Source organism: Prionailurus bengalensis, chromosome A3 (assembly GCF_016509475.1).
Source record: "Prionailurus bengalensis isolate Pbe53 chromosome A3, Fcat_Pben_1.1_paternal_pri, whole genome shotgun sequence".
NCBI lineage: Eukaryota > Metazoa > Chordata > Mammalia > Carnivora > Felidae > Prionailurus > Prionailurus bengalensis.
The window spans coordinates 61415623-61428757 of NC_057354.1; the positions used below are offsets into that span (position 1 = coordinate 61415623).

At 44.0% G+C, this 13135-nt stretch overlaps 1 protein-coding gene across 19 annotated transcripts in view; it reads right to left on the reverse strand.

The window, feature by feature from the left end:
• INPP4A (inositol polyphosphate-4-phosphatase type I A) overlaps positions 1–13135 on the reverse strand; it is a 151690-nt gene that overhangs the window by 59870 nt on the left and 78685 nt on the right. For all 19 annotated transcript variants that reach the window (XM_043603207.1, XM_043603211.1, XM_043603202.1 and 16 more), the window contains 6 exons: positions 7084–7202; positions 4690–4806; positions 4319–4398; positions 2635–2746; positions 1740–1830; positions 1113–1260 (listed from right to left, as the gene is read on the reverse strand). In XM_043603207.1, the coding sequence (XP_043459142.1) occupies positions 1113–1260; positions 1740–1830; positions 2635–2746; positions 4319–4398; positions 4690–4806; positions 7084–7202 (667 nt within the window). The remainder of the gene's footprint in view (positions 1–1112; positions 1261–1739; positions 1831–2634; positions 2747–4318; positions 4399–4689; positions 4807–7083; positions 7203–13135) is intronic.

A 13135-nucleotide genomic window follows, 5' to 3' on the forward strand; every position in this document is an offset into this window, starting at 1 on the left:
CATCCAACTTTCAGCTCAGGTCATAATCTCATGGTTCGTGAGTTCAAGCCACACATGGGACTGTCTGCTGTCAATGCAGGGCCCACTTTGGAGCCTCTGTTCACTAGCTCCCCCCCCCCCCAAAAAAATAAACATTAAAAAACAATATATATATATATATATATATGTATATATATGTGTGTGTGTGTATATATATATATCTTATATACATCTTGTGTGTGTGTATACACACACACACACACACACACACAAGATATAGTCTGAATAATGGGAATTTGTGCCATAGTTAAAAATTATAGCACAAAAACCGAAGATCTATGCAAAAGCAGATGGGAGCTAGGAAAAACTGAACAAATATGGAAAAGGTGAAAGGAAAAATGTTAAAATTAAAATAACTGTAAAATAGTACATGTAGAGAGATAAAGCAGCTTATTGCATTATTCTTGTCATTTTCCTCTGAGGTTGATTTCTTTTTCAAGATAAAAAAATTTTTAAAAATAGCTGTATTAAAACAGTGAGATTCTGACTGCATTGTTTCCTTTCATGCTCTGTCATATTGTGTTCACAATTAACATCATTTTATGATGAGCAGAAATGACATCTGAGGAAGACAGGAGACACAATCTGTGGTGCTGAATCACCTCTCTGGCTTCTCCCTGTCTTGGGACCATTGGAATATGCCCTGGGCTGAGATATACGGAGGAGCAGAGGGCCCCAGTGGGCTGTACTTAGGCTTCTGTAGCCTGTATCATTGTGGCCCTACCCTAGGAAACCGCTGACCCAGGCAGCCAGGACCAGAGAACTATCAGCCAGTCCTAACTCTCTGAAGGCCAACTGAGGGGAAAGGAGAAGGGAGGGAAGGGAGCAGGTACTGAGTGCTGGGCACACATCTGGTGCTTCTGGCACCTTGGCTTGCACAGGAACTCCAAGATACAGGTGAGCAAACACAGGCTCTGGCAAGCCCAGGCCACAGAGCAGGCAAGTGGTGGAGGCTGGGTCTGCAGTCTGGTCTCTCTGCTGCCAGTGCTCTACCCACCACATCTAACTTTCCAGAAAGGAAGGGGCATACGACATGGGCATGACGGGTGGCTGGTCTCTCCACATGGCCTCACCTGGCCGCATCTTCTTCCAGCAGGAGCTTCACGAACTGCCGGGGCACGTGCAGGGAGAGCACGCTCTCTGCCATCTGCTCCAGGATCCGCAGGTGGTTGCCGTCGGTGGTGGGGAACCGGTACATGCGGCAAATGGCGCCGCCGAACACTGAGGTGAGGTGGCAGGGGAGACCGAGGCTGTGTGTGAGCTGGCTGCAGGCCTGTCGCACGGGCCCTCCTCCCCAGGCCCTCAGCAGGGCTTCTTACTGCTCATCTCAAGGGAACGAAAATATTTAAACCAAAACCCGCCAGGGGACAGCCTGCGTGCTCCTCCCCTGCGACATGCAATCTTCTTGTCCCAGGATGTGTAACTAACTCTAAAGTGCAGGAGCTGGGGTGGGGAGGTTTTCAGTCACAAAACCCAAGGCAAAATGAGAAAGAGTGAAATGAAGGAGGAACCCTCGCCCCCTCCCCGCCTTGCTTGGAGTATTACTAATTCCATATGCTGGTAAAAGGCACGGCCCTTTGAAAACGCGGCACAGGATGCCTGGCCGTGATAACCAGAGCAGGTGGGGAGTAAAGGGTGACTGCGGGCCCAAGAGGACACTCACAAGAGTGGCAAGAGTACCAACGGAGGAAGCTGTTTACCCGATTTCAGTAAAGTGTCTTTTCGCAGCGAAGCATATTTGGATCGGATTCCCAATGCCTCAGTCAAGCTCTCATCAACGGGCAGAACCATCTGAGGTTGTGTACAGAAAAGCACAGAGAAGCAGTAAGGCCCAGACAACTCCAGAACACCCAGTAGGAATGTGGCCTAGGTGCATCATAGATTACTCTTAAAAAATTAGTCTCCACCATTTACTCTACAATAAACACACTGCCCAAGCCACAAATTAATCCACCTCCCAGTATACTGAACTTAGGCCACGCACACACCATTTTCTAGTGACAAGCTCAGTTCACCTGGTATTGCATTGTTGTGATTTATAGAATGAGAGGGAGGAAACAGATGATGCCCAGGAATGTTATCACAGCCTGATGTTCTGGGCTTATTTGGAGTAATTTTATGGCAATGACCACTTACCAGTGTTTGGACTCTTACTTAGAACTGTAGTCTGAGAGCATGAGAGGGTCTGCGTGAGCAATGATGCATGGGAGACAGGGTGACAGAGAGGGAGGGGAGGAGATGGAGAGAAGGTAGGTGAGAGGGTGCATAGGTGCACAAGGTGGCTGTGGGGCACATGTGTGCCTGGGAGGGAAGATAGAACAAAACAACAAAGGTAATCCCGGTGTCATTCCATACCCCCCACGAGTAGCCCCTCTCCCCTCCTGACTGCAGATTCCCCAGCCAGGCTCCCCCAGCAGAGCCTTGCATACCATGCTCCCTGAGGGGACCCCCTTCAATTTTGAGAAGTGCCTGGGGGTACTTGGCACCTCCTGTCTTGGGGGCTCTGTCTTTCCCTTCCCTGAGGCTAGAGGCAAAGTCGACTTGGACAGGTCCTCTTACTCCTTCTAACGGAGAGGGGCAAGGTGGTGTGCTCACCCTCCCATTGACGGTGTCCAGAGACCGAGTCACAGGAGGCCGCTGGTCCGACTTCTCCTCCATCTGCCAGCCAATCACGGTGATGTTACCCACGCGGTCACTCTCTGCAGATCTGCAATGAGCAATGTGCTCTGGTGAGAGGTGCTGTGCCTGCACTTCATTTTCTGTTTAAATGCAAAACTCAGCCATCCTGGGTCATCGAGGGGTGCCAGGATCCGGCCTGCTGGTCAGCCGGCCAGCATTCACTATATACACAGGCTCCGGGGAAGGCAGACAAGGAAACCATGAGAGCATAGAGAAGGGCTGCATCTGAGAGGGGACACAGCACCACAGAGACCTGTGGATGTGCCTGGTAGCTAGTTGGAGGGGAGGTGCCCACCAGCCCCTGAGCTGACCCTGCCCCAGGGAGTGATGAGGACACATCTCAGAACCAGGACTGGAGAGTACTTCCTTCTGGCACTGAACCCCCTTCTGCTCCTTCCCACCTATCCTTAAGCTCTGAGTAGACCCAAGACCTAGATCTGGACACCAAGTACGCTGAGGTCACCCAGGGTTTCCCAAAGCCTCTGAATCCTGCTATGACATAGTTAATGCCACTCCAGCCCTGGTCAGCTTTGCCCCTAAGACCCCTAAGACCCCTCAGGGTGGCTGCCAGCTGCGTGGGTCCATCTGATTCATCCAGGGAAGCCCCAGGGATACCCAAAGCCTCAGCCTTTTTATTTCAGATGTCTGATTAGCCACGTTCTCAATTTTTATGTGGTCACGTATACCGACAATTTCCTTTGTGACTTTTTCTCATTGTTCTCATGCCTGGAAAAATGTTTCCCCATTCTCTCTGAGCAAGAGTCGTACATAGCTCCTTTTCAAAAGGATGAGGTCCCCCTCTTTCATTTAACTCTAATATAATTAGAATTAGTTCTATCACAGGATGTACCTGAATATTTTTCTCTAGCAGCCCTTTGCCCCACAGTACCCTTTGCATTTTCTCTTAAGACTCGCTCTTTATCCTGAGTCAGGTTCCCTAGGCACACTGAGGACTGCAGCCCAATGCCTGCCACGTGGCCGTCACCACAGCTTCAGAATTGTGTGCTATCCAGCAGGTAATTAACCATCGCCAAATTCCTTTTGCAATTTCGGACTATTTTCCAAAGTTCTACATTATTTTGAAAAAGAGAACACCATTTTAGGGTTTGGGTGAGAACTGTCCCCAAAATGAATTTAGAAACGGCTGACATCTTGACCTCTTTCATCCTCCTTCCAGAGATACAGTACAGGTTCCCTTCCTGCTTTCCTTCCATAAATATTTATGGAGTGCCAGGATCTGTTCTAGGTGGTTAGGATTCAGCCATGAAGCAAGACAGACAAAAACCCTGCTATCTAGCAGATCATATTCTATTGGGGAGAGAAGAGATAACAGACAAAAATATGTATGTATCTAGACTTCCTTCAGGTCTGCTGGGCACATATTCCCTTTAGGTACAACTGGGCTCATATTTCCTATGGACACCACGCATTGCCATTCCCTGACAGGCCCACTTCAGTGAACAAACCACCTCCTCACTTAGGTCAGCCTTTGGGACAGGGCTGGGCACTCTTTCCGTACAGGAAATGGGGCCTTTCCCCACATCCGTGCCTGGACATCATAATTTCAGATTATTTCAAGGGAATAAAATTAAACACCAACCTTAATGTTAAATGCAACCTATGATGCCTGTCTTGGAGAAGATCTTTGACAATGAATGTTCCAGAGCCCAGTAAATACATCTGAGGAAGAGGGGGGAAAGAAGGCATTAGTACGCTTGCTTTGCCTCTGGTCCAAATAACAGGTCTCAGAGGAGTCCAGCTGGCTGGTTCCCATAACACATCTGACCCTCATCTCAGGAGCCCAACAGAGATGCTCAGGAAGAAATTCCTAAAGACAAATATATTTGGACATCAGTTAATTTGTGACCAAAGTAATAATGTTAATCTATGTTCAGCTCTCACTCAAATGGTTACAGAACTTAAAAAAAAAAGGGGAAGAAAAATCTCATGAACCACAACGTGTTACTTAACTGTTCCCTGAGATCTATCTTTGACATCATACACGGAGAGTTTGATTTGTGTCATCTGATTGATAAGGGAGTCTTGAAAGAAGGCAATACTGCTTAGAAATATAGGATTGTTGGTTCCCTGGAATAGAAAAGAGAATAATCAGAATACAGTTTGATTTTTAAAAGTAAATGGTTTTGAAACACACCCAAATTTTCAGAACGAGACACTAATGTTCTTACCAACTTGGATCAACACAAACACTAATAGCGGCTTAAATGGATGCATACAAACCAACCAAAATGCTGCTTTCCAAAAAGACAAAGTTGTCTGACACACCTCTATAGATCCAGGCACAAGCAGGCTCACCGCCCAAGACATGCCTGAGGGCTCACTCGAAGGGTTTCTCACTCAGTAGAAGGGATTTTCCAAACTTGAAATAAGTTGGATGTACATGTGTATTCTTAGTATTACAACTTCCGATGAGTTATATACTTGGATCTACCACTGTGGGTTGTTCCTTTAAGATGTACAAAGACAGATGAAAATGAATGGCTTGAGTCGTTTCTTATTTCCAGAATCGTGTAGTTGGCATAATTAAGGCCTGACCTTTTGAAGGCTATGCCTTTCAAAGGACTAGCTCTTGGTTTCCAGATCATAGGTAGTCATTTGCTGGCAGCTTAGCCCTGCCCCCACCCCCCAAGAGCCCCATATCATATTCTCTTTCCCAGGTAGTGGTTAACTATCTTAGCCAAATGGTTAATGGTTCCTGTTTGTACCTGCTGTGGGTCCCATGCCTCTAGCTGCTCTCCCTCTGCAACTTCAGACCTAGTCTCTAAAAGTCTGCTGGACAACCCCTCCTGGGTGGCCTGCTGGGGCCACAGCCCACCCAATCTCACCCTCCATCTGCCCTTGGTTAAGCCCATCTCTACCTCTCTTCCCAAGGAGGCCACAAATGTCTGCTTTGGTGCCTCTTTCTCCGTCATTCTCAACCACCCAGAGACAATGAACTGCTCCCACAAACCCACCTCCAGGGCCTATCACAAGCACCCCTTCTTTCCACTCCTTCCCACTGACAGTAAGGCCCTACATACTTCCCCAAATGACTATCAACTAAGGACCTCCCTGAAGCACATCTAGTCAGGTGACTCCCCTCGGAAAAGCCTGCACTGGCCCGCTACAAATGCCTGGCCTGACGTTCAAGGCTTCTCTCCCTTGCACTTCCACTTGGGCCTTTTGCATACACAGAACAGGATAAAATTATTTCCCAAACCACATGACACTTTCCTATCACTTGCCTTTGCATAACAACCACAGAACTCTGGCGTGATCTTCAACACATGATCCCCAGACTGGCAGTATGGGTATCACCTGGAAGCTTGCGAGAAGTGCAGACTCTTGGGCCCCACGCAGATCTCTTAAGTCAGAATTTCACTCAGTGAAACCCAAGGAAGCCTCTCTAATCCTCACAGCTGGATGGGCCCCCACACCCCACGTGTTGACCTCTTCTCTCTACTCTACCCCTTCCCACATAAAAGTGCAGAGATGGACCATGTTCACTCTGCCTCCCTGCCCAAAGGATGGTACGCTCCTTTAGGACAGGGACTAGGCCTCCGAGGTATTTGTATGATCCACAGCACCTAGCACTGTGCTCCGCATATAGGCAGTGCTCAGCAGATGCCTAGAAAACAAAATTGTTCATTTGAACTTGGAAATAAGTTTCCAAGAGAATGAAAAAGGGTGCTCTATCTGACGTAAAATGGGAGAAGAGGAGGAAATGTAGTTTAAGTTTGTTTGAGACTGCTAGGGAGGGGTTAATTCACACAGATGCTCACATCACAAACAAAATCCTGTACAATCTCATATAACTCCTACCCTTAGTTCTCATAACTTACATAAGGTACAAAATTATCTAAAAGAAGTTTGTAAAATCCCCACGGTGAAAGCATATCATTTACTTTAACGTAAAAAGTAAATACAAAACACACAGTGCAAAAGGACATACCAAAAAAGCCAATAAAAATGGGGGTATGTCCAGTAAGAAGGCTAGTTAATAGTTAACACTCTCCAAACTTTGATTAATGAACACAATTCTTCAAAAGTAGCAGCCAAATGAAAATGACAAGGAAGAATGAGCTCTTACCTCTTAAACGGCAATAACCTTATGGGATCATTGTTCAAGAACAACCAGCCAATAGCAAATCAATAATTATAAATAACTTGGCAAATATAAATGCCAGTCAGATGAATGTGAAGAAAAATGTCAATGTACTAAAAACCCGTGGGGAAGCAGCAACAATTCACATAAACATAATTGCAGCTACAGGTGTTCAGGTCACTCACAGCCCTCCCATGGGGGCTACAAACACCATGCAAGTCCATCACAGAGCTCCAGGGGACAGGGCTAGCAGCACCCACCTCAATGATCTCCGTCTGTGCATGTTTTGTCCAGAATGCCTGAGGAGGGGTGGTTACACTCACTGCTACAAAACTATTTGGTTTTCGATCTAGCGATGGAGTATGCAATTCACTGCAAGCTATGGAATCAAGATCAGAAAAAAAAGAATCCATTAAAATCAGGCTCCAATTAGTTCTCTGTTCCAAACACACCCAAAGAAACCCCCACCCCCCAAAAAAGTAAATGACACTAAAGTGATGAGACACTTACATTGTCAGTTATCACATGAAGGTGATCTTTTAAACTAGAAGCAATCTCTTTGCATGTGCCCACCCCCACCCCCAATCTCTCAGCCCTATGACAGCAAGGCTATAACTGTCAGTAGAAAGCTGGGCTGAAGGGGGCTTTCTGTGTCCATGGACTAGAACACAAAGCCAACAACCTCACATGGGGTCTGACCCATAACATGTGACCTTAATAACTAACTGAACTGTTAACTAATTGAGCTAAGCAGCCACACAGTCTGTAAAATCAAGACACAGCTACACATGCCTGCATCCTATGACTGGTGGCTAGCCCTGAGCTGTGGTGTCCTACAGGTCTCTGTGTGAATGTATGCTGGAAGTAAATCCAAAATTCTGTGGCAGCATAAACAAAGTTTTGTTATGTTTTGTTTTTATTAAAGAAGTTATTGCTCATTTTGTTCTCCTTATAAACCTCATATCAAGTGCAATATTATTATAAATGTTACTTTTTGGAACTAACGGTACCAAATTTATTGTACTAAGCATTTTTAATAGGTAAGACTCAGATAATTCTATCACAGAAGGAACCCATAAGAATGATGATCACATTTCACTGAAATGAACATGCTATCTGTTGTGAAATGCACTCTGAAAGAAAAAAGACCCACTGCCATTAGACTATGCTATGCTATTGATTGTAAGATATTTTCTGATTAAAGAGTAAAACATGAAAAAATATACATTATAGACTGATGAAATATGTGGCCAATCAAACTTCAAAACTGGTCCAAACAACCACCTTTTTCTGAGGAGTAATAAATGCTTCCCAGACCACTTCAAGTCTTTGGTCAATTTCCAGAGATCTAAAGCAATGGACTGTGGCCATTTTTGCCAGTGTTCTCATTGCCTTTATGGAGGAGAGGATCTTTGGAGGTCCTTACACTATGCCATTCCTGCCCTCATCATTCCCATTTTCTAAAATGTTCACTGGCGATTTACAATTTAGAAATTGATTTTTGCTTCTGAAAAATAATTCCGGTTCACTATTTATCTACTTGTATCATCTTCTCATATGACTTTATGAATTTTCATCATTTATTGAATATAATAAAATATAAAAAGCTTAGGTTTTTAGTTCAGTTAGTTTTGACAATCATATGCACCCATGCAACCATCACCACAACAAGATAGAGAACTTTCCTTCAGACTAGAAATTTCCTCTTCATACTTCCTAGTCAACCAATTCTTCCCCTACCTCTGCAACCAATTTCTGATTTCCATCATTTTTGTCTGTCCTTGAATTTCATATAAATGGGATGTATTCGAGATTCATCTATATTGTTGTACGTAATCACTCTTATTTTATTTTATTCTATTTTGTTCTTTATTTATTATTTTTATATTAAACAGAATGTATTGTCAAATTGGTTTCCATACAACACCCAGTGCTCATCCCAACAGGTGCCATCCTCAATGCCCATCACCCACCTTCCCCTCTCCCCCACCCCCCATCAACCCTCAGTTTGTTCTTAGCATCCAAGAGTCTCTTATGGTTTGCCTCCCTCCCTCTGTGTAACTTTTTTCCCCCTTCCTCTCCCCCATGGTCTTCTGTTAAGTTTCTCAGGATCCACATAACAGTGAAAACATATGGTATCTGTCTTTCTCTGCCTGACTTATTTCACTTAGCATAATACCCTCCAGTTCCATCCACGTTGCTACAAATGGTCAGATTTCATTCTTTCTCATTGCCACGCAGTATTCCATTATATATATATATATAAACCACATCTTTATCCATTCATCAGTTGATGGACATTTAGGCTTTTTCCATAATTTGGCTATTGTTGAAAGTGCTGCTATAAACATTGGGGTATAAGTGCCCCTATGCATCAGCACTCCTGTGTCCCTTGGGTAAATTCCTAGCAGTGCTACTGCTGGGTCATAAAGTAGATCTATTTTTAATTTTTTGAGGAACCTCCACACTGTTTTCCAGAGCAGCTGCACTAGTTTGCATTCCCACCAACTGTGCAAGAGGGTTCCCGTTTCTCCACATCCTCGCCAGCCATCACTCTCTTATTTTAAATTGATGAGTTAGATTCCATTGTGTGAATGTATTGCATTTATTTAACCATTCTGTTAATGGACATTGAGTTGTTTCTGGTTGTGAACCACTGTAACTAAAGCCACTACAAACATTCCTGTTCGTCTCCTTTCGTGGACATAGGCTTTCATTTCTTTTGCTTAAGTACCTAACAGAGACATTTCTAGATTAGAGCAGAGGATATGTTTAACTGTGTAAGAAGCTAAGCTTTTTTTAAAGTAGTTGTACCATTTTGCAATCCCACTAGCAATGTGTGTGAGTTCCAGTTGTTCTGCATCCCCACTAATATTCGGTAGGGTGAGTCTTTATTTCATAGTTATTCTAATGGATGTGCTTTAATCTGCACTTCCATGATTGTTAATGATGCAAGGCATCTTTTTATCATGTGCTTGTTCATTTTTAAAACTTCTTTTGTCAAGAGTCTGCTCAAGTTTTTTGCTCATTTGTAAACTGAATTGTTGACTTTTTTATTGTTGATTTGTATCTTACTCTGGATCTGTCCTTTCTCGGGTGGGTATATGTGTTGTGAATATTTTTCCCCCAAAAGATTGATATCTTACAATTTATTTTCTTAAAGACTTTTGGTTGTTTTCTGTTTTTGTTGTGTTTTTTTAGACTTTTAATCTTAGGGAGTGGTAGGCAGGAAAAATGTCCCTCCCTCCAAAAAAGTATCCACATCCTAATCCCTGGAACCTGTGAATATATTATGTTATGGGCACCACAGATGTGATTAAGGTCATGGAACCTTGACATGGAGAGATTATTCTGGATCATCTGGGTGGGCTTAACCTAATCACACATGCTCTTAAAAGTAGCAGAGGATGGTGGAAGGGTGAGTCAGAAAGATGTGACTATGGGGAAAAAAGGGCAGGAGAGAGTCAAAGCATGAAAGGCATTCCACCTGCCATTGCTGGCTCTGAAGATGGAAGAAGGGTGCCACAAGCCAAGGAATGTGAGCAGCTTTGATAAAGTGAGAACCAGCCTCAACTGGCTGCTAGCAAAATCACACAAAAAAACTGAATTCCACCAAAAACATGAAAAGCAAAGAAACAAGTTCTCCCCTGGAGCCTCCAGAAAAGAACACTGCCCTGCAGATACCTTGATTTTGGTGTTGTAAGACTGAGCAGAGACTCCACTGAGCCCAGTGGATTTGTGACCTAAGCAAACTGTAACGTAGTATCTTTGTGCTGTTTCAGGTGTTCCATCTCTGGTAATCTGTTAAGGCAGCAGCAGCAAACTAAAGCACGGAGTTAGTGCTTTCTGCATTCTGCCCCAGAAATCTTTGCCTCCCTGTTGGGAGTGATCCTCTGTTTTCTTCTAAAAGCTTGAACGCTTTATTAATTTTTAAAGTTCTCTTCTATTTCTTCTGCTACGTCAGACTCAGCAGGAGTCAGGGATTTGACAATTTCACTTGTTCTCTCTCTCCTTTAAGCTACTGTTTAAGACCCTCAAGGCCTGGTTTCTCTGGGCACGCCCCTTCATCAGGCATGAGTTTTTAACAACCATGTGAAGCTGGAACATTTGGGTCTTTCAAGCACAAGTGACAGCGGACAGACTGAGGCATAACAGGTGGCCAAAGCTTGGAAGACTGGTATCAGTTTAAGGGCTGATGGGCCAACTGCCACCTTCAGAACACACCTTCCTCTCTGGCCCCAACCACTCTCTGGCCCCAACCACTAGCCAGCTCCGCTAAGTCTCGTCCTCAGTGTTTCCGTGAAGCTCTCCCTCAGCAGCCCACAATCACATCTCCTGTCTCTTACATTGCTTTGGCCTATTTCCAGAGAAGCCACGAGTCTGTAGTATGTATGCCTTGCCTCTCCAACCAGATCATCTATAATCCCAGCTGAGTAAGTGCTATCGAGGCAAAGCAGTAAAATGTATTTCAAGTACATAGCCTTTGACTCAGCAATTCTGTATCCAAGACTTTATCCTGAGGAAATAATCAACAAAGTGTGTGAAAGATCTATATACAAGCATGTTCACTGTGGTAGTGTTTATAATGGCAAATTGGAAAGAACCTAAACATCTGACAACAGGAGACTGGCTAAAACAAATATGGCACAGCCATACAACAGAGTTACATAAGCACCCGAAGTGATGGGGCAGATCCCATGTTTGTTTGTGTGTTGTTTTTTTTTTTTTTAATTTTAAGTTTATTTATTTATTTTGCGAAAGAGACAGAGAGAGAGAGAGCATGTGACAGGGGAGGGACGGAGAGGGAAGGAGAGACAGAATCTCAAGCAGGCTCTGCACTGTCAGCACAGAGCCTGCAGGGCTCAAACCCACAAACCATGAGATCATGACCTGAGCCGAAACCAAGAGTTGGATGCTTAACTGACTCAGCCACCCAGGTGCCCCAAATCCTGTGTTTATTAAGATGAAAAGATGCCAATGACATTTCTGCTACATGAAAAAAAAACATGTTAAGAATACCAGCATGACATTTTTGGAGATAATCCCATCACCTCCACAGGCCAAAAAAAAAAAAAAATCATTAAAACTTCTGTATAGCACTGAGTGGGTGTAAAAAAATATTTCTGGAAGGATCTATACCAAAATGCCAACTGTGATTCTCTCTCTGATAGGGTACTCTCTTCCTCTAACATTTTCTGTATTATAGGTTTTAAAATGAGCACTTCCAAATTTTAAACTTTTATTTTTAAGATAAAATATTTGACCATTCAATCATCTGGCTCCTGTTTTCACCTTTCTTTCTTTCTTTCTTTCTTTCTTTCTTTCTTTCTTTCTTTCTTTCTTTTTTCCTTCCTTCCTTCCTTCCTTCCTTCCTTCCTTCCTTCCTTCCTTCCTTCCTTTCTTTCTTTCAATGTTTATTTATTTTGAGAGAGAGTGCCCATGCTACCAGCACAGAGCCAAACATGTGGCTCAAACCCACGAACCACAAGATCATGACCTGAGTGGAAACCAACAGACACTTAACTGACCGAGCCACCCACATAGCCACCCAGATATGTTAAGTGATTTATACCACAATTAAAAAAAAAAAAAAAAGGTAGGGTGCCTGGGCGGCTCAGTCAGTTAAGCATCCAACTCTTCTGGATTTTGGCTCAGATCATGATCTCACCATTTGTGCGATCCGGCCCTGCGTCAGGCTCAGCACAGAGCGTGGATCCTGCTTGGCATATTTTCTTTCTCTCTTTCTCTCTCAAAAAAAAAAAAAAAAAAAAATTGCTTGACATAAAATTCACCCTCATCTTTTTAAGCTATTTCTTCCCCCAAGTATGTAATTCAAATGACAATAGTACTGTCCTTGATTTGCCAAATTCAGAAATATCTTGGTTTCTGTTATAGGGGTGAGGATTTTTTTTTTTAATTTTTTTATTTCAACGTTTATTTATTTTGGGGACAGAGAGAGACAGAGCATGAGCAGGGGAGGGGCAGAGAGAGAGGGAGACACAGAATCGGAAACAGGCTCCAGGCTCTGAGCCATCAGCCCAGAGCCCGACGCGGGGCTCGAACTCATGGACCGCGAGATCGTGACCTGGCTGAAGTCGGACGCTTAACCGGCTGCGCCACCCAGGCGCCCCTAGGGGTGAGGATTTTTACCTCAAATCCATTGACTCTCATTCTCTCTCTACACTCAATCAGTTTAACTTGAGATTTTTTTTGTTAAATCCATGTTCTGCATTAATAAAGCTAAGAGAATATTATTCATTATGAGCCAACTGGGATTTCCTTCACTTCTCTCCTGGGCTGGGCCCTGTTTTC